The 26,874-nt window shown below is 53.5% G+C and overlaps 1 protein-coding gene across 14 annotated transcripts in view; it reads left to right on the top strand.

The window, feature by feature from the left end:
- Positions 1 to 26,874, top strand: part of NLRC5 (NLR family CARD domain containing 5) — an 84,147-nt gene that overhangs the window by 27,649 nt on the left and 29,624 nt on the right. For 12 of the 14 annotated variants that reach the window (XM_078063687.1, XM_078063685.1, XM_078063688.1 and 9 more), the window contains exons 3-23: positions 1,033 to 1,365; positions 2,224 to 2,283; positions 6,357 to 6,425; positions 7,304 to 8,978; positions 10,084 to 10,167; positions 10,314 to 10,397; positions 11,796 to 11,879; positions 12,000 to 12,089; positions 12,731 to 12,790; positions 14,397 to 14,462; positions 14,940 to 15,023; positions 16,828 to 16,911; positions 17,834 to 17,923; positions 20,041 to 20,109; positions 20,670 to 20,738; positions 21,561 to 21,644; positions 22,059 to 22,142; positions 23,634 to 23,723; positions 24,503 to 24,547; positions 25,428 to 25,517; positions 26,403 to 26,486. In XM_078063687.1, coding sequence (XP_077919813.1) covers positions 1,071 to 1,365; positions 2,224 to 2,283; positions 6,357 to 6,425; positions 7,304 to 8,978; positions 10,084 to 10,167; positions 10,314 to 10,397; positions 11,796 to 11,879; positions 12,000 to 12,089; positions 12,731 to 12,790; positions 14,397 to 14,462; positions 14,940 to 15,023; positions 16,828 to 16,911; positions 17,834 to 17,923; positions 20,041 to 20,109; positions 20,670 to 20,738; positions 21,561 to 21,644; positions 22,059 to 22,142; positions 23,634 to 23,723; positions 24,503 to 24,547; positions 25,428 to 25,517; positions 26,403 to 26,486 — 3,440 coding nt within the window. In that variant the 5' untranslated portion in view covers positions 1,033 to 1,070. The remainder of the gene's footprint in view (positions 1 to 1,032; positions 1,366 to 2,223; positions 2,284 to 6,356; positions 6,426 to 7,303; positions 8,979 to 10,083; positions 10,168 to 10,313; positions 10,398 to 11,795; positions 11,880 to 11,999; positions 12,090 to 12,730; positions 12,791 to 14,396; positions 14,463 to 14,939; positions 15,024 to 16,827; positions 16,912 to 17,833; positions 17,924 to 20,040; positions 20,110 to 20,669; positions 20,739 to 21,560; positions 21,645 to 22,058; positions 22,143 to 23,633; positions 23,724 to 24,502; positions 24,548 to 25,427; positions 25,518 to 26,402; positions 26,487 to 26,874) is intronic. The other 2 variants (XM_078063684.1, XM_036068962.2) reach the window with 2 other exon arrangements.

Genomic DNA, 26,874 nt, shown 5'->3' with positions numbered 1-26,874 from the left:
GTTGCTTCCAATTTTTATCTATTATACATAAACTTGCAGTGAAACAGCTTTGTAATTAAAATTTTTATGTACAACCATAATTATTTCCTAAGGCTAGAGTGCTAGAAAAATAATTGCCGAATCAATTTTTAAAAAAATTTTTTAAGCTTTGCTATGTAAGTGCCCCTTGCCTTATATTGGTATTCTTACCGGCAGGTGGTTTGAGAGTGCCAGTTTAGAAGGGGAAAATTTGCTGAGAGAGATAGTTTGTATTAGCTAGCATTTAATTTCACTGTAAGTAGCAGAAAGCCCTAAGCAATAGTGCTTTGAATAGAAACGTATTTCCTTGTCATGTCAGAGAAGTTCAGGACAGGTGGAAAGCCTTCCCCATTGCCTTCTTCCGCACTGGCTTCCACCTCATGATCCAGCATGGCTGCCCAAGGTGCAACCATCACTTTGACATCCCAACCAACAGGAGGAAGCAAAGAAGGATATACAACACTTCTACCTTTATCCCATTGGCCAAAACTTAGTAAGATAGCCTATTCTAACTGCAAGGGAGGCTGGGAAATAGAGCTTATTCCAGATGACCAGGAAATATTCAGGAATTCCAATACTAAGGAAGAAGTGGAGAACAGATTGGGGGCGTGGGGACAACTAGTTGTCTCTGCCATGAGCTTAGCTCAGATAGAGAGCAGCACAAATAGGTCCATGGAAATGAGAAAAAATAAAGCATCCTCAGGGGACCATCCACAGGGGATGAACTGGACCCTTCCAGAGCCAGGACACAGGCACAAATAAGCAGGGAGTTAAGGAGTACAAAAGAAGCGGACTGTTCTCTGGGACTGATCCCTGGGCACAGGCAGGGAGACTCCACAAAGACACCACTTGTCTGCCTATCTACTGCCCCCCAGATGTGGGAGGTGGTTCTTGACTACCCCTTTGCCTTCCTACCAGCTGACTTGTCCCCCTGCTCACCTACCCCCCAACTCACCTGTCCTCCAACTCACCTGCCTCCCGGCTCACCTGTCTCCCAACTTCTCTGCTCCCCAGCTCACCTGCCCACCCCGTCCCTGCAGGGCCAGCTCCTCATGGACCTCGTTAGCCTCCAGCTGGGCACTGAGCACCTGTGGAGCTGGCTCGTGAGGCTGCTCAGCAAAGACCCAGAATGGCTGAATGCCAAGATGAAGTTCTTCCTCCCCGAGATGGAGCTGAGCTCCGGGGACAAGGCCCAGGATGCCACACAGGGGGTCATCCTACAACTCAGAAGACTGCACGCTCATGGCCGGGCCACTTGGCAGGCTTTCATCCATTGCGTGTGCATGGAGCTGGACGTACCGCTGGACCTGGAGGTCCCGCTGCTGAGCACCTGGGGCCACGGAGACGGTAAGGGCAGGCGGGAGAGGCACAGAGCAGCCGGCTGGCCCCCCTGTCATGGGGAGCCAGGGAGGCCCAGGGAAGGCTGGGACCCACCTGAGTCACACAAAGATGACATGGTCAAGCCAGGAACCAAATTCTGTGTTTCGGAGTACTTCCCAGAGTAAATTCCTGAGTTTCCCCAAATCGGCTAGGGACCTGGAAGACCCCTTCTTTCCACCTGGCCTCACCCTAGTTGCCCAGGAAGGCTGGATACAAGGAGAGAAAGGACCAGTGACTCCTTCCAGCCAAGAAATTGCAAATGGCCCCATCATGCTTAGAGGTTTCTTTCTGCAGCGTGGTCAGGAGAGCCACGGGTAGAGCCCCCCGACCCCTGCTGATGGGCAGGTGCTTTGAACTCTGTTCAGTTCCGTGCATGTTTCCTGGCACCTTCTACTTATGCAGCATCATGGGGAAACAGAACGCTGAGGGGTAACAGTGTTCTTGGAGAGGAAGTGAGACCCCACTCAAGAGCTCTAGCACAGGGCAGAGTGTAGGGAATGCATGGGGTTCACAGTGCACATGTGTGTGTGTAATCACACCCGCATGTGCACAAATACATGTACACACACACCTAAACACACGTGCACATGCAGACGTGCACACACAGACCTGTCCATGTCCAGACCTGCATATATGCACACATTTGTGCTCACAGCTGCTTTCCCCAGTTGGGACCTCCACAGATGGCTGAGTGTCGACCTTATTTTCTCTCCTGATGGGGACCCGCCCTGACGGATGAGCCCTGAGCCAGACACGGGGCCAGAGCTGGGCCCAGAGCCTCCCACCACATCCCCATAGCCTCTTACATTCCCCCGTCTCTTTCAGGGTTCCCCAGCCAGCTGGAGGCTGGTGAAGAAAGCCAGCCTACCTCTCAGCTCCACCACGGTGAGGCCTGGGGGTGTGGAGTAGGAGGGGGGTGGTGAGCATGCTAAGTCTCTCCCTCGAGCCCAGAGGAGGCTGATGGTGGCTGGGCATGGACATTTCCCTTAAACCAGCCTCCTTATCCCCCAACATATCTGTACATATCCCCTGCCCCCCTGCATGGCTCCTAGCCCCACCTCCTCCCCTTCTGTGCCCCTGAAGGCTTTGGTCTGTCCTGATACCTGTTCCCAGAGGTCTAAGCTGGAGCTTTCTGCGTGAGCGGAAAGTTGGCAGCCCTTGGGCAGTGCCTCAATCCCGTCTACTTTAGCGTGTTCTCACCCTGTCCCCAACCCTCAGGCCTCGTCCTCCAGACCCACAGACTCAGGCCCCTCATCATTCAGATGCCCTGGGGTCTGATACTGACCCATGGACTGCTGTCCGCATCCTGGCAACCTCTGACTGATTTTCGGATAGAACACAGAGAGGTCAGCGATCAAATGGTGACCACCTCATGATTCATGGGCCACGCTCTAGTCTCTGAACCTTTATTCCTTTTTCTTTTTTTTTTTTTATTGTGGCAAAAATACACATAACCATTTTTTTTAAAGATGTTATTTATTTATTTGAAAGAGAGAGTGAACCCAAGTGGTGGAGAGGGGGAGAGGGAGAAGCAAACTCCCCACTGAGCAGGGAGCCTGACGTGGGGCTTGATCCCAGGACCCTGAGATCATGACCTGAGCCAAAGGCAGATGCCTAACTGACTGAGCCCCCCAGGCGCCCCTATCTTAACCATTTTAAGTGCACAGTTCAGTGGTATTAAATTCACTCTTATTGTGTGACCATCACCACCATCCATCTCCAGAACCCTTTTCATCTTGGAAAACTGAAACTCTGTCCCCATTGAACAATAGCTCCCCAGTCTCCTCTCCCCTAGCCCCTGGGAACCACCATTTTACTTTCTGTCTTTATGATTTGACTACTCTCAGTAGCTTTTATAAGTGGAATCATTTTGTGACGGGCTCATTTCACTCAGCATCATGTCCCTAAGGTCTCTCCATGTTGTAGCAGGTGTCAGGATTTCCTTCCTTTGTGAGGCTGACGAATGTTCTATTGTCTGTGTACACCACCCTTGGCTTATCCATCCATCCATTGATAAACTCTTGGATTGCTGCCATAATTTAGCTATTGTGAATAATGCTGCTGTGAACATGGGTGAACAAATATTTCTTTAAAATCCTGCTTTCAGTTCTTTTTGAGTATATCTTTAGAATCCTAGGTCATATGGTAATTCTTTTTTAATTTTTTGAGGCACTTCATACTGTTTTCACATCTGCAGCGCCATTTTGCATTCCCACCAACAGCGCACAAGGGTTGTGATTTCTCCATATCCTCACCAACACTTGTTGTTTTCTGTTTGTTTTTTTTTTAATAGTAGCTCTTGTGATGGGTGTGAGGTGGTATTGATCTCATTGTAGTTTTGATTTGCATTTCCCTAATGATTGGTGGTGCTGAGCACTTTTCATGTGCTTATTGCCCATTCTTATGCCTTCTTTGGAGATATGTCTCTTCAAGTTCTTTGTCCATTTTTTTTAACCACCTTGTTTGTTTTGCTGTTGTTGAGTTTAGGGGTTCTCTATATATTCTGGATATTAATCCCTTTTCAGATCTATGTTTTGCAGATGTCCCTCATTCTGTAGGTTCTCTTTTTACTCCGTGGATAGTGTCTTTTGATGCACAAAATGTTTTTCACTTTCATGAAGCCGTTTTGTCTGTTTTTTCTTGTGTTCCCTGTGCCTCGGTGCCATATCCAAGAAATCATTACCAAATCCAATGTCGTGAAGCTTTTGCCCTATGTTTTCTTCTAAGAGTTTTATTGCTAGAGGTCTTATATCTAGGTCCCTGATCCATTTTGAGTTAATTTTTGTATGTGATGTTAGATAAGGGTCCTTCTTCATTCTTTTGTGTGTGGGCGTCCAGTTTTCCCAGCACCATTTTTTGAAAAGATTGTCCATTCTCCATTAAATGGACTTGGCACTCTCGTTAAAAATTATTTGCCTGTATATGTGAAGTTTTCTTTCTGGGCTCTCTATTCTATTCCATCGGTCTGTATGTCTGTCTTTATGCCAGTGCCACACTGTTTTGATTACTGTAGCTTTGTAGTAAGCTTTGAAATCAGGAAGTGCGAGTCCTCCAACTTTGTTCTTTTTTCAAGAGTTTTTTTAGAATTTTGTCAGCCTCACGAATTTTGGGATCGGTTTTCCTATATCTGCAGAAAAGGTCATTGGGATTTGATGGGAATTGTGTTGAATCTGTAGATTGTTTGGGGTAAGATTGCCATCTTAGCAATCTAAAGTCTTCCAGGCCATTTGCCTGGGATGCATTTGCATTTATTTACACCTTCTTTAATTTCTTTCAACAATGTTTTGTAGTTTTCATTTCAAGAAGCTGTTTTCCACCTTCTTGGTTAATGTTTAAGCATTTTATTCTTTCAGTGCTTTCATAAATGGAATTGGTTTCATAATTTCCCTTTTAGGTTGTTCATTGTGTGTAGAAACGCAGCTCATTTTTGTGTGTTGACTTTGTATCCTGCTACTTTGCTGAATTCATTTATCAGTTCCAAAGAACCTTTTCATGGAGTTTTTAAGGTTTTCTACATATAAGACCCTATCTTCTGCAAACAGGTTTTACTTCTTCCTTTCCAATTTAGATGCCTTTTATTTCTTTTTCTTGCCCAATTGCTCTGGCTAGGACTTTCTACTACTATGTTGCATTGAGGTGGTGGAAGCAGTCATCCTTGCCTTGTTCCTGATCTTTTTTTTTTTTTTTTTTAAAGATTTTATTTATTTATTTGGCAGAGAGAGAGCAGGAGACCACAAGCAGTGGAAGCGGCAGAGGGAGAGGGAGAAGCAGGCCCCCTGTCAGCAGGGAGCCCGATGCAGGCTCAATCCCAGGACCCTGGGATCATGACCTGAGCCGAAGGCAGTCGCTTAACCAACTGAGCCACCCAGGCGCCCCAGCCTTGTTTCTGATCTTAAAGGGAAAGCTTTCTGTCTTTCACCATTGTGTCTGATGATGGCTGTGCACTCAGAACCTTTATTTCTATAGAAGTATGGGCTTTTTACTTATAGCTGTGCATGGCAGTAACATCAACAGGCTTTAACAGAAAACATCCACCCCATAATCCCAGCAGATCAAAACCATTCAGTCCTGTCCCTTCTGGCCCGTGTCATTGAGGTGGCATAATTATCACAGGGCTGTGACCAGACCTGAATGATATTTAGCCAGTGGGTCCCTTATTGATAGAGGACTTGACAGAACATTAACATACCCTCAAACTGGTTCCAGTCCCTCTCTGGGATCCCTCAGTCTCCCTGCAATCCAGCACCAAGAAACCTCACACCTGGCAGGGCGAGGGGCCTGCTCAGGGGCTGCTCTGACCCATCATCAATGCCTGGCTGTGGGAGTATCCTGCTTTACTTCTTCACGTTCTTCCCTAAGTCCTCTTGCCTTTCCTCCTCCCCTCCCTTCTCTCTCCCGTTCCTTCTTTTTTTCCTTCTTCCTGTCTTCCTTTTCCAACCTCTTCAGAAAGGCATTAAAGTGACTCTTGACAATCCACAACCAGACAAGAATTTGAGAAACCAGTAAGGGAAGTGAGGAAGTGTGGGAGATGTGACATAAGGGTGATAAAACACACTGACCCCAGAGGGAGGCCACAGGCCCAGCCAAGCACATTGGAAAGTCCACTTTTCTAACCAGCAGTAGCCTCGACAGACCTGGGTCTGTCCCAGGCCATTCAGTGCTCCGGGCTGAGTGTTTCTGAGGCTGCTGGCTGTGGGCCCAGCTCCCCGCATCCTGGACTGGGAGATCCCCCAGCCCAGAGCCTCTGGGCCCCTCACCCAGGCCTGGGACCCACTTCTGCAAACAGAGCTGGTACTGATGCAGCCCCTGCCCGCTGCCTGCCTCCACTCAGTCCCTGGGTGCAGCGACATTTGTCTGCCTACTGCCTGTTTGTGGCCTGGAGCTCCCCAAAGGTGCTCGGTGCCCCCTCAGCCCAGGCCCCCAAACTTCACCCTTTACTCTTCTCTCATTCTTTCCAGGCCTCAAGCGGCCTTATCAGAGCTGTGGGTCCTCACCCCGCCCGAAGCAGTGCAAGAAGCAGCAGCTAGGTGGGTATCAAGGCTGGGAAGGACCCAGACATAAGGACCTGCCTTGGGGCCAGGACACAGATCCTGGACTCTGTGCCCTGCTGATAAGCCTCCAGGAGCCCAGCGACTCTTGACTTCCTTCCAACAGAGATGGATTGGAGGTCCTGGGTGGGCAGAGCAGAGGTGACCAGTATGACCTCAGACCTGGGCCCTCACTGGCCAGTTTAGAGATGGGCAGAATACCAGGGAGACCCCTCACCACCACCACAAGGCATGAGGGCTGCTGAGGACCGGCCAGGCAGGAGGGAGTAGAGAAGACAGAATTTTTCTCATTCTCCACCAGTTGTCCAGAAGAATCCTGTTCTCAACCACCTGTCCCCTGCATCCCCTGACAGCGGCCCCAGTTCTTCCCCTGGGCCACCCAAGCTCTCCCAGGGATCCAGCAATTAGAAAGTCAATGCCCGACATAGTAAGGGCCCAGCTCCGGTTCTGATTGGCCAATGCCTAGGCCTACAGGTTGTTAGTACTCACCCCTGGGCATCACAAAACTGAAATATTGGGAGGAGAACAGGGTACTCAGATACACAGTTAAGAAGTTGTTCTAAGAAGATGTTGCAAAGGAACCCCCCCCATCTCACTGACAACTTTATAGCATTTATATTGTTGCAAAACAAACAGAGCCGTGATCTACACTCCCCCAGCCAGACTTCCCCATTTAAATGGCCCCCAGAACCAGTGCTTCTGTGGAACCAGTTCCTTCTAGGAATTGTGTGTTCTTGCCAGTCCCCACCCCCTTGCACACACAGCTGAGGCTGCAGGCTCCCAACAGCCAGTACTGGGGTGAGGGGATCTAGGGGTGGGAGGCCTCCCGCCCTCATGCCTCTCCCTGCGCCCTGCAGAGCTGGCCAGGAGGTACCTGCAGCTGCTGAAGACTTCCGCCCGGCGGCGCTATGGCAGCCGGATCCCGGGGCCAGGGCAACCCCTTGCCTTCCACCAGGCCTACATCCCCCCGATCCTGCAGTGGAGCCGGACCACGGCACCCTTCAGCACCCAGGAGGGGGCCACCCTGGGGGACCCCAAGGCAGAAGACGGCACTGATGTGAGCATCCGGGACCTCTTCAACACCAGGGCCGACAAGGGCCCGAGGGTGACGGTGCTCCTGGGCAAGGCGGGCATGGGCAAGACCACCCTGGCCCACCGGCTCTGCCAGAGGTGGGCCGACGGCCAGCTGGACCGCTTCCAGGCCCTGTTCCTTTTCGAGTTCCGCCAGCTCAACCTGATCACACATCTCCTGACGCTGCCCCAGCTCCTTTTTGACCTGTACCTGAGCCCCGAGGCGGGCCCTGACTCGGTCTTCCAGTACCTGGAGGAGAACGCTAACGGAGTCCTGCTGATCTTTGATGGGCTGGACCAGGCCCTCCACCCCCATTCCAGCAGGGAGAAGGAAGGTCCTGAGGAGCCAAGTCCGGCCCTTGCCCTCTTCTCTGGCCTCTGCCGGGGGACCCTGCTGCCTGGCTGCTGGGTACTGGCCACCTCCCGTCCGGGGAAGCTGCCCAACTGCCTGCCCACAGAGGCAGCCACGGTCCACATGTGGGGCTTTGACAGGCCGCGGGTGGAGGAGTACATGGCCCGCTTCTTCACGGACCAGCTGTGGCAGGAGGCGGCCCTGGCGGAGCTGCGGAAGAGCAGACACCTCCAGAGCATGTGCGCAGTGCCCGCCCTCTGCCAGGTCACCTGTCTGTGCCTCCACCGCCTGCTCCCGCGCAGCTGTCCAGGCCAGTCTGCGGCCCTCCTGCCCACCGTGACTCAGAACTACGTGCAGATGGTGTCCGCCCTCGGCCCCCGAGGCTACCCGCCTCCCGAGTCCCTGCTGGACCTCAGTGAGGTGGCCCTGAGGGGCCTGGAGACCGGCAAGGTTATCTTTTCCGTAGGAGACGTCCGTCCGTCCACGATGGCCTTCGGGGCTGCCCTCAGCCTGCTGACCTCCTTCTGCGTCTGCACGGGCCCCGGGCACCAGGGCACAGGCTACGCCTTTGCCCACCTCAGCCTACAGGAGTTTTTTGCTGCCTTGTACCTGATGGTCAGCGCCAAGGTGGACAAAAATGCACTTGCCGGCCACGTCACCCTCAATTCCCGCTGGGTGCTGCGGACCAAAGCTAGGCCGGGCCTCTTAGACCACCTGCCCTCCTTCCTGGCAGGGCTGGCGTCCCACGCCTGCCGACCCTTCCTCAGCCACGTGGCCCGGCGGGATGAGACGTGGGTGAGCGCCAAGCAGGCTGTGGTGATGCAGGCCTTGAGGAAGCTGGCCACCCGCAGGCTCACGGGCCCCAAGGTGGTAGCGCTCTGTCACTGCGTGGGAGAGACCCAGGAGCCGGAGCTGGCCAGCCTCGTGGCCCAAAGTCTCCCCTGCCACCTGTCTTTCCACAATTTCCCACTGACTTTTGCTGACCTGGCTGCCCTGACCAACATCTTGGGGCACAGGAATGCCCCTATCCACCTGGATTTTGAGGGCTGCCCCCTGGAGCCCCACTGCCCTGAGGCCCTGGCAGGCTGTAAGCAGGTAGAGAATCTCAGGTGAGAGTAGGGTCAGGGGAGGACTGGGGAGGATTGGGGAGGACCTGGGAGGGAACTGGGCTTCGGGAGGGTGGAGTCGGTCAGACCCTTCCTGCGGGAGCCTGGGTGCGAATCTCAAACATCAGAACAGATAGTCCGAACTGTCTGTCCCTCAGCCTGAGAGCCGGTGCGGAAGCTCCCTTCCTCCCAAGGCCTTAGGGTCCAGTTGGCTCTCAACTGGACATTGTTCTTGTGGTTGCTGGGCTTTCAGTCTCTCTCCCTCTCAGCCGTGGGCTGGAGCCTCTGATTCCAGACGTGGTTTAACTTTGGGCAGGTTATCTAATCTCTCAGCCTGAGTTTCTTCTTCCCTAAAATGAATCAGTAATAATCCTCACTACATGAGGTTGTTGTGAGAGCCAGATAAGAGAATGCCAGGAAAACCCTCCTTAGGGAGTGCCTGGCACACAGTGAAGGCTTAGTATGTGCAATAGTAGCGAGAGAAAAGGTGAGGCTGAGAGAACCCACTCCCCACCCCCAAATACAGTGGATTAAATAATGTTGAATTTTGTTTCACTGTCATGGAGCACTCAGAAGTAAGTGGTCCGAGTCTCTGAGATGGCTAGCTCCATGTGGTCATGCAGGGACCCAGGTCCCTTCCACTGATGTTCCATCATCTCCTTGGGCACCTGGATCTGCATGGTCAAAGCTGAGTCATGGGCATATCTGTGCTCTGGCTTAGGGAAAGGGAAGGGGAGCACGCCTTAGATGTACCCCATGTGTTAAAGCCCACATACACCGAGATGGGGCACATCCCTTCTGCTCACATTCCAGTGGTGCGAACATAGCTGCAGAGCTGCTCTGAGCTGCATGGGAGGCTGGAAATGCCGCCTGTAACTGGGAAAGCGTGTTCCCGGTTAGAGTTCTATCCACGGAGAATGGGTTTCAGTGGGCAGTTAGCAATCTCTGCCATAATCCGTATTTGTTCTTACTACAAACAAGAGCTACTACTACTACTATAACTATTAACATAACTACTCAGTTCCATCTGTCAGAGGAAGGGATGGGTGATGGCTTCTAAGCCCTGCTCAGCATTGAGCCTCTGCTACCTTGCCTCTTCCTGTGGCAGCTTTAAGAGCAGGAAATGTGGGGACGCCTTTGCAGAAGCCCTCTCCAGGAGCCTGCCGACAATGGGGAGCCTGAAGAAGCTGGGGTGAGCCAGGGCTTGGGTCCAAGAGGGATCCTCAGCTGGATATGCCTGGAACTCTCCCCTCTCCTTTTGACCCTGCACAGGGCAGATTCCTGGCCGGCCCCCTTTCCCACCCCCATTCCTTCCCACCACCTTTGCTTACCCTGTAGGTTAGCAGGAAGTAAGATCACTGCCCGAGGCATCAGCCACCTGGTGCAGGCTTTGCGCCTCTGTCCACAGCTGGAAGAGGTCAGGTGAGTGATCTCCAAGATGACCTGCTGGCTAAGGGGGACAAGTCACTTCCCAGGTCCCTGGGCTCCCCACCCCCACCCCAGAGCCTGTAATGAGTGCTGCATTTCCCATCAGGATCTGGCCAGTTTTTCAGTGAGACCCAGAGAGGGGAGGCATTGGTCCAAGAACTGGATGGGTCTGAATCCAAACACAAGGCTCCCAAAGACCCTCGAGCACCGCTTCCTTCATCTAATATTTTGGGCTGTCTTGAAGGACCTTGAACTTTGAGGCCCCTTCCCCATCTTTCTGTGACCTTGAGAGAAGGGATGGCAGCGTGTAGGCAGGTGTCAGGTACAGTGGGTACACATAAATGCATGAAACACACATATACCTTCACACTCGTGCACATGTGTGCACACTTGCACTCGTCTGCTCACTTAAATATGTTCCCCTCACTTGCACATTCATAGGGGTGTGCACACTTAGATCCACATACACATTTAGATGCAAGTACATGCTAACTGAGCACATGTCCGCAAATATATTCTTGCCCTGTGTTTGTGATGAGTAGCCTAAGAGGGGTGGGGCCGGGGAGCCTTCTTGGCAGCTCATTGGCAGAACCACCACTAGTTTATATGGCACCTTTATGAGATTTAGAAAGGCACCCTTTTGTCCAGAGACATGCAGCCTGGCACTAGGTCATCCTGCTTGTTGAGTGGAGTGTTAGCTGGACCACAGCTCCTATCCCCTCAGCTGGGTGCCTTTCTGTGGGATCACTGGCTGATAGGAGAAAAGACTAATGTCACTCTCTATAATCAGGGGGAAATAAGTGTCAACAAGTTCACATTTCCAAACCTCTGCACTAACCAGAGCAATCTTGCACAAAGGTACCCTCGTACTTCTGTCCCTCCGGCTAGGAACTCAGGCAAGGCTGGGTTGTGGACCCCATTTGACAGATGAAGAATGTGAGGTTGGAAGAAATGTGCTTGGCCTAAGGTTCTGGGTGAGTCAAGGCCAGAGCTGGGGCTGGAAGCAGCATCTCTTGTATCCCAGTCTAGACTCTGCTCATCACCCAAGAGCCAAGAGGCCATAATAAACTAGATGGCCTCAGGCACATCCCAGACGTAGCCCTGAGAGCAGTGTGCTGGGTGTTCTCATTCCACCTCATGAGGCCTTCACAGCCCATCATCTTGGGCCACTAGGCAGGAACTCCCCCATTGGGGCTGAATAGGGACAGAAGTGAGACCAGCAGAGGTACTGTCCTCCTAGCTGGGCCTACTGGATACTGTGGAGCAGGTTACCAACCCATTGTGGGCCTATGACTTGTGTCTCCTCCATGAGGGCAGCCATGTCACCTGCCAGCTGGGGCTCCCAAGGTCCCCAGCTCCATGGCTGAGGGACTGGACCTTGGTCTCTTGCAGCTTTCAGGACAACCAGCTCAAGGACTGGGCTGTGCTGAACATCGTGGAGGTACTTCCTTGTTTGCCACGGCTCCAGAAGCTTGAGTAAGCCGTCTTTCCACACACCCCCACCCCTGCCTGAGCTACCCACCTCCCAGAGCAAAAAAAGTCTGGGGCCCATGGGATACAGGATTCACTCCTGATACCCTTGCCACAATCTTGCAGCCTGAGCCGCAACAATGTCTCCGTGTCAACCTTACTCTGCTTGACAAAGGTGGCAGTCGCATGCCCTACTGTCAGGACCCTGCAAGTCAGGTGAGCCGAAGGAGTGGAATCTGGGCCTTCAGAGGCTTGAGAAAAGGGGAGGGGAAGGTAGGGAGTGGGAAATGGAGCACCGCGTCTGCAATAGCTATGCTTGTGTGCCTGAATCTGTTTTATTCACATGGGTATCTCCAGAGCCTAGCTCAGGCCTGGCACCTGGCACTCAGTAGATAGTGCTGAGTAGAATGATGGATGGGTAGATGGGCGGAGGGTTGAAGGAATGAGTCAACGCATCTAGGAAGCATAGCGAAAGAATCATTAGCCGCGAGTTGCTCTCCATGGTGCTGAACTGGGGTTACCTGTTTGGATTACGGAGTGGGTCAAGTGCCATGCCTCTTAACCCTAAAATACCGTAACTCCCACAAAAACTCTTTGCATTCCTAACTTTTTAAAGTCTTCTCTGTAAATATTGTTTTCCTGACTTTTAAAGAATACTCTCTCGGGATTCATCGAGCAACGACGTAGTCACAGATTTTACTTGTGTGATTTGGGGCATTTCTGCCAGTTGTTTCTTTGTCGGTTATAATAAAATCAGCTTTCTCTGGATGTTTGGGGCCGCAGGGGGTGTGCAGGCAGCGGGTGATGTGCTGGTTTCCAGACCACTGGTCTCACGGCTCGGTGTCTGACTTTTGCAGGGAGGCGGAGCTCATCTTCCTTCTTTCCCCGCCCGCAGAGACTGCTGCAGAGCTGCGAGGGTAAGAACCTAGGCAGGGGGTGGGTCTGGGCTCATTCTGAGGAGCAGTCTGGGCTCAAGCAGTAGCATGGTAAGGTAGCCAAGAGAGCCTGTGAAGAGCTGGAATGTGGGGATTCTTCTTGCTGTGGCTGCCTGAGAAATGGCTTTCTTTTCAGAGTTGGCAAGGACTTACCTTCTTCTAGCATATCTGGACCACATCTGGTTCCTGTGGTGGGGGAGCATCCCCAGAAATCTCAGAGCAAGTCAGACCCTTAGGGAAGGCATGAATATACTGTTAGATTGGTGTTAATATGTGGGGAAAGCTCCAGAAAACTCTTCCATCTAAAAAAAAGCGGGAGGGGGACGCCTGGGTGGCTCAGTTGGTTAAGCGGCTGCCTTCGGCCCAGGTCATGATCCCAGGGTCCTGGGATCGAGTCCCACATCGGGCTCCTTCCTCAGCAGGGAGCCTGCTTCTCCCTCTCTCTCCCTCTGCTTGTGCTCTCTCTGTCAAATAAATAAAATCTTTAAAAAAATAAAAAAAAAAATAAAAAAAAATTAAAAAAAATAAAAAAAAGCGGGAGGGAGGCAATGATGATACCCACATCTCAGAGTTACTCTGAGGATTAAATGAATTAATACATTGCAGGTGCTTAAAACACTGCTGACATCCAGGTGGCACTCAGATGCTGGCTAATCCAGCTGTGCATGGATTCCAGCTTGGCTGGTCCTGCATGGGCAAAGAAAGGGAAGCAGCCTTTCCATGAGAGAACATTCCAGCTGGACTTATTCACACTCCTCCCTGGCTGAGACTCACAGACAGATGATGTTATATGTCCTTGGGCAAGTCCTTTCCCTGCTCTGAACTTCAGTTTCCTCCCCCATACAACGATCTAGTAGGACCAATGTCTTTTTCCCCTCCAGCTGTACAGACCTATGATGCCCAATACGGCAGCCACTAGCCACATGTGGCTATCTAAAGGCATATTAGTTAGAATTAAGTAAAATGAACATTTAAGTTTACCAGCCACATTAGCTGTATTTTAGGTACTCAGTGGCCATGGGAGACTAGTGTCTCCCCCAGTGGATGGCACAGATACAAAACATTCTCAGCATCGCGGAAAGTTCCGTCGGACAGCGCCAGTCTGGAGGTCTGTGAAAACCCGGGTAATGACGTTCCAGCTTCTCTGCAGCCCCCACCCCTCCCCTGGCCCAGTGGGAGAGAGCCTGGAGGTGCCGTGGCTCCCGCAGCCTGGACCCACACACCGTCCATGCTCCCAGGCTTTTGAACCACAGGTGGCACGTATACAAATGGAGAGCTTCACAACATAGAAATAGCAGCTGCTTTTTACTAAGCTTCGATTTTGTGCCCGTGCTGGGCGCTTGACCATACATCGTCTCATTTTAATCCTTCAGTCACTCTGTGTTAGATATTGTCATCCCATCTTGGAAAAGAGACCATGGAAGCTCAGATAGGTGAAGTGACTTGCCCAAGGCCAGAATTTGGAATAAAGCCTATTTGCCCTCAAACCTTTTGCTCTTGCTGCTTTTCTGAATAGCACCTTTAGCACCTCCAAACAATCAGGCCCTGGAATCTAAGACAAGGCCAATGTTGGATTTGTTCTTGCCAGAGCGCCAGACCTACAGGGAAATGCTGGCCAGAGGAAAGAGGCTGAGAGCAGAAGCCTGACACTCAGGTACCTCAGTGGGCTCGATTGCCTTAAGGGGAGGGATGTGATATGGGGGGAGGCCACCTTCCGAGGAGAGGTAGAGCAGGGCCAAGGAGGATAAAAGGAAAAACAGGCATGGAGCAGAGAAAGGACTTCAACCCATCCTGGCCTGAATGAGGAGCATCGGCCATAACAACAGTAATTACAACTAATTTAATGGGCCCTTGCTACATACTGGGCACGGTAGTATTTTATATCCATTACCTCACTGTAATTCTTTCGAAAACCCTGCCAAGTACACTTTATTATTCCTATTTGATAGAGGAGGATACTGAGGCCAAGGGCCTTGTCCAACATTGTCCAGGTACTGAGAAGCAGGGCCAGGATGAGACCCCAGGTTTGTCTGCTTCCTGACTCCCCTGGCTCCCACACCCGGTGGTGGCCCTTCGGGCTGGAGGAGGTCTGGTCTAGCTTCTTGCCCTGAGCCCCTCTGCCTCACTCCAGGCTCCAGCAGTGTCAACTCAGGGTCCATGACGTGCAGGAACTCATAGCCCAGCTCCAGGAAGGCCCCTGCCTGGACGAAGTAGAGTGAGTATCACGGGAAGTGCTGGGGTGGGAGATGGGTGGGGGGCAGGGCAGTGTCTGAAGGGCCTCCACTTTGGGTGCATGGTGTAAGGAAGGGCATGCTGCCTCATTAAGAATTTGGGGAACTCAGACCATCATGACAGCTACCACTGTTTAGCACTTGCCCTGGACCAGGCTTTTTTGCATACGTCCTCTCATTTAATCTTCCCATCTCTGAGATGTAAGTATTATTACTATGCACACTTCATAGAGGAGGAAATTAAGCAACACAGAGGTTAAGTTTGCTCAAGGTCACACGTCTAGGAAGAGTCCAGGCCAGGGTTCAAGCTCAGACAGTCTGACTCCTACCGGCCTCGTCCTTGTAACCAGTATTATTGAGAGCTGCAAAGTGGAGACCTCATCACACCTGTCTTCCAAACCACAGCCCTCAGGGTCCCCTCCCCTGTCTTCCTCCCAGAGTAGAGTGAGACCGCCTTCTCTTTTGGGGCTGGAGAAATTCCATTAATGCCCAGCTCCTTTGTGAGTAGGGCTTGGGGATTGGTAGAGGTCCTGTCATGTCCCCAGGAGGGGATCCCTGCTAGGACTTTCCCAGGAAATCAGATGGGTGTGAGGGTGGAGTGATGGAATGCCATAAGGTGTTGTGAGGTGACTGGCCTCACCCTAGGGAAAGATGAATGGGTGAGGGCCTTGGTGACCAAAGCTTGAGCCTTGACATTGTCCCATTGGGAGAACCAAGACAGGATTAGAAGGTGTTTTTACAAAACACACGCTTCCACCCAGCTGGGTATCACCAAGCCTGACCACCCCCTACCTGCCTCAGGTGCACTCACCCACAGTATGGCCCCATCACCCATCTGGCTACACAGACCAGACATCTCTCAGCTCCCTTACCCTCCCCCCATAGCCAGCCCATCCCAAGTCCACCTACCACTTACATAACTCTCAACACCACCCTCTTTTCATCAAGCTCCCCAGTCCAAACCACTCTCACTCCTCACCTGGATGACCCCATCAGCCTCCTCACTGGGTTTCCTGCTTCCACACTGGCCATTTCCACGTGGCAGAGAGTGAACTACATTTCACTCCTGCCTGCCCCCGCTTTACTCCTTCCCACTGCTCATAGTGAAGGCCAAATCCTAAAATCCTGTGTGATCTAAAGCGCTGCCTCCAACCCACCAAGGCCCATCTGACCCTGTCCTGCCACTGAAATCTCCGATCCTGACACACTGTCTCCCTTTCAGCTCCGCCAGTGAGCTATGCCCCAGGGCCTTTGAATGAGCCGTTCCCAATACCAGGAACACCCTCCCCCATTTCTCTCCCACCTCTTACCTACTGAGCTCCTAGTTTTTCAAGCAAGTAGTTCAAACATCAGGGAAACCTTCCCTGATCCCCATGGTAGATCTGATGCCCCTATAACCATGGAGCTTATCATAAGCAATTATGCAGGTTGAAGCATAAAAAAGCAGCTGAGGGTGGGGCCTTGAAATCAGGCTGCCTGGGTTCAAATCCCAAGTCTGCCTTTCAGGAGGTGCTTTAACCGCTCTAAACCTTGGTTTGCTCATCAGTAAGATGAGGATAATAATAGTGCCTGCTCCACAGGGTCCTTATGAGGATTAAATGCCCAGTAATGGTAGAAGCAGCTGGGACAGTGCAGGGCACGTCATGCACAGCCTTGCAGCATCCATCATTATTAGGGCTCATTTACCGGAGTGCTGCTTTGGCTAAAGTCAAGGAGGGACTGTGTGAGTGCAGAGGCTAGGGGGGACCCCACCCCACCAGCACAAGGCATCGGGCCCCTCTGTCTCAGCCTTTCAGGAAACCAGCTGGACGATGAAGGCTGTCGACTGATGGCAGAGGCCGCATCTCAGCTGCACATCACCAGGAATATGGAGTGAGTTGCCAGCGTCACTATTGGGTGATGGGGGGGAGCCCTGGAGAGAGCCCCAGCTGGTCCTTGCCACCACCAGGTCCTGCAGTGGCCTAGTGCTTCTCCACTGACCTGCTCTCCCCCAACACCAGCAAAGTTGGAGCAGTCTGCCCATGACCTGCCTTTGCCTCTGTCTCAGTTCCAGTTACTAAAACCCCTTGGGTGTGTAGAGCGTGTTCCTCGTACATCAGTGGCTTGTGTTCCAGTTCATCCTTGCAACAGCCCTGGGGTGTGGTGGGATGTTGCACTGGGTGTTTCATTAGGGTTTGGGGTGGGTGGGTTTTGTGGTGTTGGAAGAGGCATGTTAGGGTGGGGGCACAGTGCCCCGAGGTAAAGGGGTGGGTTGTTGGGGTGGTGGGATGGAAAGAAAGGGGAGTCGGCTGCTGGACGTGCTATGGTGTTACACGGTATCGGGTGGGCTGGTGTTTGGGTGGGATGTGTTGAGGTCTTAGCATCACGCGTGGGTCGGGTAGGGGAATGTTGAGGTTGAGTAATAGTTGGGGCCTTGCCTTGGGAGTTCAGTCCTGACTCTGTCACTTAGTAGCCTTAACATCATTTAATGTCTCTGGGCCTCAGTTTCTCCATTTGTAAAATGGGATTAAAATGGTGGTGATTTGACAGACCAGGAAACAGGCTCAGAGAGGTGAAAACGGTGAGTCAGTTCTTCTCACTCAAGCTGTAGAACCTTATTCTCTGAGTGGGGCAGCGAGGTCATGCAGCTCTGGGCTCATCCACGTGGGCCAGAATCCTTCGAGACACCCTGGTTAAGGGCCCAGGACATCCACAGAGTGACAGCCAGCAAGCTACTGTGTGCCAGGAGGAGGGGACTGGAGCTGTCTAGGCCTGGGGACTTGAGCTGCCTGACTGCCACCCCCTTCCCCCACAGCCTCAGCGATAACCGGCTCTCTCTGGACGGGGTGCACTGTGTGCTGAGGGCGGTGAGCACGTGCCAGACCCTGGCCGAGCTACACATCAGGTAGGACCTCCCAGTGGACCACTGTTACCCCCTCCTGCCTCCAGCCTGGAGTTCGGGGGCTCTCCCACCATTCTCTCTAAGACCTTAGCATTCTTTCTGGGCCAGGCCTTTGGGACCTGAAGATGCTGCTGGAGCCCTGCCCACAGCCTCTTTTCCCAGCTGCTCTCAGCTTATACCTTCTCCAGGAAACTACCCTGGGGCCGATAGGAGCCAGTGGTGCCTGGGTGGTTACCCTCCCAATTCCCCCAACCAGGAGTGGCCCATGACCGAGGCAGAGGCATCACTCTCCAGCCCCCTGGCCTCGGGTAGGACAAACTTTTGGTGCCCTTCATGCTCCAGAGCTCCCTGTGGGATCAGGCCGAAGACCTGCTCTGTTCTGCTTCCCTTGGTCCCTTACCAGCTTCTCCCAAGAGCAGGCCCTCAGTACATCCCATACACAAGTGATCAAGTGAAACTTGGCTCTCTGCCCCATTCAGAGGCTCAGGCTCTGCTTCTAGGGAACCTGACCCGAGACAGGGCCCAACCTTATTTCTGTTAAGTCTCAGGATTCAGTCTGGGGAGCTGAGGGCAGATGCTAATTAATGTCAACACAGTCCCCACCCAGAGGGGCTCTTAACCAAGTAGGGCGGTCCCTGCTTTAGACACCCCTCAAAGGAGGAGAGAGACACTGGTTAACCCAAAAGAGAGATTAGCGGACCTTGATTCACTGTATATAATGATCCAATAAAGGATCCTTAGCTCATTCCAAATGGTGCTCCATTCATTTCTAGGGATTTACACTAAAGAAGTCAGCGTGCTGGTGCAAACACATTTAGATACAGGAATGTTCACCTCAGTATTAGTTATAATAGGGAAAAATGAACATACCTTAAATATATAGCAGTTGAATATTAGGTAAGTAAACTGAGTTACCTTCAGAGAGAAAAACCCAATGAAAAGTGATGATATAGGTACAATTTTAGTCTAGAGCGATGATTGCAGTGTAATTTTAATTCACCATTTTTATAGTAAAGCTTCCCAAACATACTCAAAGGGGAGGGAGAATGGCGAACACCCCAGTTCCAACCAATAATTATCAACATTTTGTCACCCTTGTTTCACCTATCCCTTGAAAAACTAATTTTTAAACAAGAATCTGTCCTTTAATCCCATTTTTTAAGAAGAAGGAAAAAAGAAAGAACATTAGTTGCATTTTAAAAACAAAAGACCTAAAGAACCCATTCCCAAATGTTATCAGCGGTCATTGACAGATGGAAGAGGTGGTGGGTGATTTTTCTTTATTTTCTTCTTATTTTACTATAATTTCTGAGTTTTCCACATGGAAGAAGTATGAACTCTGCGATGAGAAATGTGTATTAGGGGGTGCCTGGGTGGCTCAGTCTGTTAAGCAACTGCCTTCGGCTCAGGTCATGATCCCGGGTTCCTGGGATCGAGCCCCGCATCGGGCTCCCTGCTCAGTGGGGAGCCTGTTTCTCCCTCTGTCCCTCCCCCTGCTTGTGCTCTCTCTCTCTCACTCTCTCTCAAATAAATACGTAAAATCTTTAAAAAGAAAGGAAGGAAGGAAGGAAAGAGAGAGAGAGAGGGAGAGAGAGAAAGAAAGAAAGGAAAGAGAGAGAGAGAAAGAAAGAAAGAAGAAAACAAAAGGAAGAAAGAGTGTTTAATATTCAGTTTACACCGGCAAGGTTAAGGATGCTCCTGCTGTAAGTTAAAGCCCCGTGTAGACTGTAGGCACCTGTCCTGGAGCTGGCAGTGACCTTGGCAGTGACCTTGGCAGTGACCTCCCTGAACTGGGGTGAGCACCCTCAGCTGAGGGTGCTCTGGGCGAGCACACAGCAGAGGCCTCAAGGAGGGTTTCAGCCTGAGACAGAGAAAAGGCAGAACTGAAGTTTTCTTTCAAGGGCTTTCCAGGAAACGAGGGTTGATAAATTTGCAAAATCTCTGTGGTAGAAAGATTTCAGGCGCCCGAAAGCTCAGGAAGTCACAGCAGAGTCGGAGGAAGTAGCCACAGCTAGAGGCAGGGGATGGTACTTCTGCGGTCCCTCCAGTCCAGGTTAGAAAATGGCCCCCAGACCCCCGTAAGCCTCTCGTCTCCTTCTTCCTCTCTTCTCTCTCTGCAGCGTGCTGCACAAAACTGTGGTCTTCACGTTTGCCCCAGAGCAGGAGCAGCTGAAGGAGATCCGGAAGAGGTAGGGCCCACCATCATCCGGGCCCTGTGCTGAGCCAGGCCCAGACCCTCCCTGACCTCCACGGCTGGACAGCATCACTCAACTCTCAGGGGACCTAGACAAATTCACAAAGAGCAGGAAGCCAGCAGGCTTGGCAAGGGATGAAGCCCAGAGGGGCAGTGTCACAGGACAGACTGCCTCCCCATTTCCCTGTGACGCAGAATGGCCGACTGGGGTGGGGGGCGGGGTAGCCGGGAGCCACGCGCCAGACACTGAGGTCCTTCAGCATAAACCCCAAGGATTTGCAGAGCACTTGGCCTATAGCTCTGATTTTGGTTAGAACCTTCTGGCTCCCTCAGGCACGCACCACACTAAAGCAGTTCACATACCTTGTCCCGGTGAGAGGCTCCGTGATTTGTCCCAGGTCACACAGCCAGGAAGCCAAGAAGCCCAGGTGGAACCAGGGTCTGGCCGTCTCCAGGCCTCATGTAGAGACTGAAGGGCGGGAGGTAAGGCTGAGGGTGGACTCGGAGACTGGCTGGGGAGTGTGCTCAGTCTGGCCATGGTATGTGTCCCTCCAGCGCTGCGCTTCGGGTCAGCCTGACGTGCCGGATGCCCTCTGAGCTGCCCCTGCGCCCCACGAGAATCAGGTGCAGAGATGGCCTGCCGGCCCTGTGTGGTTCCTACCTCTTCCCTTCCTCTGCTCAAAGCCTGTCCCCAGGCCTCCAACCCCAGGGGCTCCCTGGAGGACACAACCTGCCGTATCCAGGAGTTGTGGCCTGGCTTCCCTGCCTCCCACCTCCCCTGCTCCGCCCACCAGAGACAGGGCTCACGGGGCAGCCCCCTCAGTGACCTTCCCCACCCAGGGGGCCCCCACTCCTGTTAGCTCCCCTGGCCTCCAGCAGCTGATGGGTCGTGGGAACTCTGGATGGAGAGAATGGGGACATGTGGCACCTTCTTCCCTCATCCTGGGGCTGGGTTCAGCCCCCGCAGGGCTCCCGTCGATGTTCTGCTGGCCTTCTCTCTTGTTCTGTGTCCATCTGAATCTCCCTGTCTGTCTGTCTCTGTTGTTCCTTGTTTCTCTCATATTTTCTGTTTCTCTGGCTTTGCTGCCCTTTCTGTCATTGTCTATTTGTCCTTCCTTGGCACTGTGTGTGTATGTGCGCATGCATGTGTAAGTGCATGCACGTGTGTGCATGCGTGTGCGTGTGCGTGCACGCCCCTACATGTGCACGCATGCATAGGCCCATGTGCATGCGTGCGTGTGCGTGTGTGTCTCTGCAACCGTCTCCTCTGTCTCTCATCTCAGTGTCTCTCCATCTTGGTCTCCCTGTGTCTCTGACTCTCTCTAGCTCTTGACTGCCTGTGCAGGAGGTCTTATGTGCGTGCTGTGTGTCGGTGCGTCCCTGTGTGCCTGGGGGCGGTGGCCGCCGTGGCCTCTGTCCTGAGGGGCTGTGCTTCCTCCTCCGCAGGCTGACACACTGCGGCTTGCAAGCCAAGCACCTCGAGCAGCTCTGCAGGGCGCTGAGAGGAAGCTGCTGCCTCGGCCACCTGGAGTGAGTAGTTGCTGGTGGAGGGCGGGTGGGTGGAGCCCAGCGGGCCGTGGGTGTTGGTGTGGGGGGTTTTGTTTTGACTTTTTTTAAGATTGCGATCAGCGGTGTTTCCCCGCTGCAATCAGAAACCCCTTAGAGAGTCCGGGGAGGGTTGTGACCCTTCCCCCTAAAATGCAGGTCCCCACATATGACCCCCTCTGAAGCCCCTCCCCGACCCCCAAAGGTCACAAACCTCAGGATAGAAAGCGTGGGGGAAACTCCAGCGGACCCCTGTGAGATCTGCTGAGATCTGGTCTGGTAGCCCAGGGCCGGGTGCCAGTTTCAGGAGAAGCAGTCTCCCAGGGGTGGAGACACAGAGTTCCTACGGGCCCCACGCCCACCCTCCACTAACCTGTTCTCCCCCTTCACCCCTCCCAGCTTCTCAGGCAATGCTCTGGGGGACGAAGGCGCAGCCCAGCTGGCCCAGCTGCTCCCAGGGCTGGGACCTCTGCAGTCCTTGGAGTGAGTAGCCAACTAGACAAAGCCTCTGACGCTTGTCCTCATCAGGACGACGGGTAGGGGCGGTGAGGAGGGGGTGTTCTGTGTCCTGTCTCATTCCTTCCTGGGTTATTGTAAAGATTAAATCAGAAAACGCATGTCAGTCGCCTGGCCCAGTCCCTGGCACGTGGTAAGTGCTCACAAAGGGTAGTTAGCTGCTGTGAGTCTCATTGAGAGAGCCTCTGGGACTCAGTGATCCAGCTGCTGACCTAAGGTTTTACTTCTTGAACCTGACTTTGTGGCTCTGCACGGGCTCTCTGGGAGGCCCAGGCCACCTGGGGCAGGGCAAGCATGGGCGGGAAGCGTTAGCTAACGGTTAGTTACCCTAATGACTGGCAGCCCTTCTGGCCCTGGGTTGCAGGGAGGGGCTGTTGCTAGGATACAGGCTGGATAGGGAGGATGTGTACCAGACAAGATGCCCGAGCAGGGTGCCCAGGGCAGCTGGAGAGCAGAGAGCGGGGAGATGTTCAGTGCGGGAGGGAGGCCCTGGGAGGAGACCAGGAGCCTCCAGACTTTGCCTGCAACAGACCAGAGTTTCCGGATGCTAGAAGGCCCCTGTGTTTTGGGCTCCCACATATTCTTCTCCTCCTGAGCTCTTCGGGGCTAAAGTGAGAGGAGCCCTGGAGAGAGTTCACAACTGTTAGGTTCTCTGTGTGACCTTAGGCAAGTTCCATCACCTCTCTGGGCCCCGGCTTCCCAGGGAACACCTAAAATATAAGGGGGAGGGGGCTTTGGTTTGGGCTACAACTGTAGAATGAGTGCTGTAGCCAGAGGGCCCTTCCTGCTCAGTCTTCGTGGGGAATCTAGGAAGAAGGGGTTACCTCTGTTCCTGTTCTGGGCCTGCTTGTGGGTGGGGAGGAAGGCCTCACCACTGTAGGCAAATCATATGTAGATTGGTGCTTTGGGGCACATCCCCATGTGACCTTCTCAATACTGTGAAATAGTCTGAGCCCCCCAACCTGTGAGATCCTCGCTCACCTACCCGTCCCTGTGCCAGAGGACTGCAGCATTACATGGTGAATAGAAAACACTATGACAGATTGACAGACCCGAAAGAAAGGAAAAGCTTTGTTCCTGCCTTTTGAACAGGAGCCCCTGCATTTTCATTTTGTACTGGGCACTGCCCTTCTTTTTATCAGGTGGGGAAACTGAGGCACAACTCCAGCCTGAAAGCACTCTCCAGATTCATCGCAGACCCAGAGAACCAGAGTTCTAATCTCAGCTCTGTCGTCAGCATGTCTCATAACCTTGGGCAAGACCTTGCTGCTTTTTTGGGCCTCAGTTTCCCCATCTGTACAATGGGGAGTTAGAAGAGGTGCCCTCTGGCCATTTGGGGTTCAGTGAGCTCTGTCATCTGGACTCAGGAACAGCCCTCCCCTGCCCTGGGCTCTGACCACAAAGAGGGCGTTTGTGAGTCGGGTGAGTTCCATCAATGTCACCCCTGTGATTCTCCAGCCTCAGTGAGAACAGTTTGTCCCTGGATGCGGTGTTCATGTTGACCCCGTGCTTCTCAACTCTGCAGTGGCTTCTCCACTTGGACATCAGGTGAGTGTGCCTCTGGGCCCCCGCCCTGCCCTCTGACCCCACGGGCCATCGGCTCCCACCACCTTCCTCACCTGTCCTGTTCACAGTGTCGCCTCCTCGGGGCCCTGCGTGGCACCAGGCCCCGTGAGCGTGTGACAGGTGTCTGCTAAATGAATGAATGGACCGATGAATGAAAGTAGCCCCAGGACACTCCCATCTCTCCAAATTTGACATGGGACACGATCCAGCGACTCTCCCTTGCTCACTCTGTGGATCGTCCTAGGAGACTTTTACGGAAACCGGAAGCTCCCTGATGGTGGCTGAGTGCTCGAGGACCAGTCTCGATCATGGGGTCTCTGGAGCTGATGAGAATTTAGAAGGGAAGCCACCTGGCCAGGCAGCCTGGGGCCAAGCCGGGCAGATGAGCCGTGGTTTCAGTGGGGTCCGCCCGTTCCCCCCACTTTCCCCTTCCAAGAGTGGGAGGGTGGGCACAGACAGACCAGGTTCAAATCCAGGCGCACCACTTAGCTGCTGTGCAGCTTTGAGCAGGTCACTGAGCCTCTCTGTACCCATTTCCTCATCTGTTAAGGAGGAGTAAGAACAGTTCTTACCTCACACCATTATCGTGAGCATAAAAGGAGGTCCCGGCAGTGCTGTGCTTTGTAGGTGCTTCAATCCGTGTCATTATGCTTAGTATGAATATTGTTACATTTGCTGAGAAAGTGGGCCGCCCTCCAGGCCCTCGATGACCAGGCTGTCTGTCTGTCTGTCTCAGACTGCTGCCTCCTCTCTGTTTGCAGCTCTGAGAGCCAGCACGTCGTCCTGAGAGGTGACAGAACAGGCAGGTGAGGAGGGAGAGCTCCGAGGCGGGAGGGATGGGCTCCCCTCTCCCCTGGCCTCCATTTCCTGCAGGTCCCCCCAACCCCAGCCCCGTGCTGACCACTGTTAGCCCTAGAGTAGCCCACCCAGGTCTGGCACCCCTTCTGCAGATGTACCCCCGTGTCCCTCCATTCGCAGTAATCAGCCGCTTAGCTCTGGAAAGGAGGCAGGGCAGCCGGGGAGGGAGATGGGGGGGGCGGTGCGGCGGAACAGGTGCCCGCTCAGGGCTGCTGAGTGGGAGGGAGGGCGGCTAGGCTTCTGCCCCTCAGGACTTCTGCAGACCTCTGCAGACTCCCGACTTCATAAGAGTCACCGCCCTTCACACTCAGAGTATACGGCGTTCGAGAAGCCAAGGACCGTTTGTGTTCTGAAAAAGTTTCCACACCTTTGCAGTAAACAACAGATTGTTAGTTCTGCACAGATGTTCCCAGCTGCCCCCTAGTGGCGCCACTGGCTAAGGTATCAGACGAAAGCATTGCCAGACCAGCCGGGCTGTGTGGAGCTGGAGTGGCCCAAGGCCAGGGTGGTCTTGCATCCTGGGCCAGGGTCTCCATTTCTGGGAACTCTCTGGGTTCTCAAAGCCTAGAGAATGTAAGCCTGGGGATGATGAGAGAGAGGAAGGGCTCTGTCCTGGCTCCCCCTGTCCTAGCCAGGTGCTGCCACCCGGACAGGTGTAAGTTGCTGGCTTTTCTCACTCTGACTTCCCTTCCATGGGCCTCAGTTTCCCCATCTGTACAGGGAGGGACTGGATCGTCCCTAGGCCCCCTTCAGCCCTGACTTCTGTGTCTTGTCTTCCCATGTGCGTGATGTGAACGTTCCTCTCAAAAATGGTCTCCCCACTCCAAGGGATCAATTGGCTGGTGGATCTTTGCCAGAGTTCCCGGCTGAAGCCCAATTCTTGGACTTTCGTCAGTCCCGCGTCCCCAGGAGCCTCTGGTACCGTCTTATCCACTTCTCTTTGGGGGGTAACCACGATACAGGTGAAGAGTCAGGGAGTGAGGAGAGCCTGGGGGCTAGGCCTGGGGGAAAGAGGGTTCGAGAGAAGGAAAAGAAAGGGGGCCAGTATGAGGGCTGGTGAGGGGGGCTGCCGGGCCCAGCGTTCTCCCCAGAGAAAAGATTCCACGCTGTTTTCTCAGAAGACTTCCCAGCTCTGCCATGGCTGTGTGACCATGGCTGGGCCCCTCCCCTCTCTGGGCCTTGATTTCCTTACCTGGGAAGAGAGACTCCTTGACTGGGGCCCAAACAGGCTTATCCAGAGGAGGAGTGGGAGGACTGTCCCAGGCAGGTGGGTCAGCTGAGGAGGGAAAGCTTAGCTCTTGAGAAGCATGTCATCGTGGCTGGGGCATGTACAGGGCCAGTGGAGGTGAGCGAGGCCATGGAAAAGGCCTTTCGCTTTTAGCCTGAGAGTAATAGGGAGCCACAGGGGGCTTAAGCGCCTAAGAGGCGTGGTCAGACTGCACTGTTAAAAGATAAGCCACTGGCAGGCCGAGAAGGATTACAGGGAGGCAGGAGGGGAGTTGAAGGGTGTTAAAGTGTTCCAGACAAGTGACAGTGGTGGCCCAGACTCAGGCAGGGGCAGTGGGGAGGTGTTGGAATGGAGCGAGGGCAGCTGCGCACTGGGGGGCCTTTATTGTCACTGAGTGGTGGGGATCAGGCTGTAGGGGAGACTTGGGGTGCAGAGTGTGCCCTGTGAGGGGAGGATCCTGCAGCCTGGAGGTTGAGGAGGAGGGGTGGAGAGAGAAGGGGAGAGCCCCTGGGGCTGTACAACGGCCCTGGGCCCTCCCTCTCTGACCCCCTGCCCGGCCCACTACCCCGTTCCAGCCTCAGGCAGTGTCAGCTGGAGCCCCTGAGCCTCACCCACCTCTGTGAGACTCTGGAGAAGTGCCCGGGGCCTCTGGAAGTCAAGTAAGTAAGGAGGGCACAGCCTGAGGGGGCACAGTGTGGGCATCTGCCTGGTGACCTGGGGTGGGGGTGTCCTGGTTAGAGGCCAGGTGAGTCCTTCCTGGTCCCCAGCCCCTGTAGCTCTACCCCACCCCTCAGCTATTGGTAGCAGCCTCCTTGCGTCCCGATAGGGCACCTTGCCTTTCTACTAGGAGAGGCTATACTGGGCCCGGGGCTTCCCCTTTGCCATCTGCTCAACTCAGGGCAACTGGGAGCCCCGGTCTGCTCCCTCCGCCCCTGGAGCCCCACCCTGGCGCGCCCTGTGCCTGCCTCCCTAGCTGGGGCATGTCACTTCTGAGGGCCCCCCCTCAGGGCCTCCGTCTCCTGGTTCCCCACTCACCCAGCCCAGAAG

Source organism: Halichoerus grypus, chromosome 15, assembly GCF_964656455.1.
Source record: "Halichoerus grypus chromosome 15, mHalGry1.hap1.1, whole genome shotgun sequence".
In the NCBI taxonomy this organism is placed as follows: domain Eukaryota; kingdom Metazoa; phylum Chordata; class Mammalia; order Carnivora; family Phocidae; genus Halichoerus; species Halichoerus grypus.
Note: the sequence above shows the minus strand (reverse complement) of the source record. Positions and strands in the feature narration are given on the sequence as shown.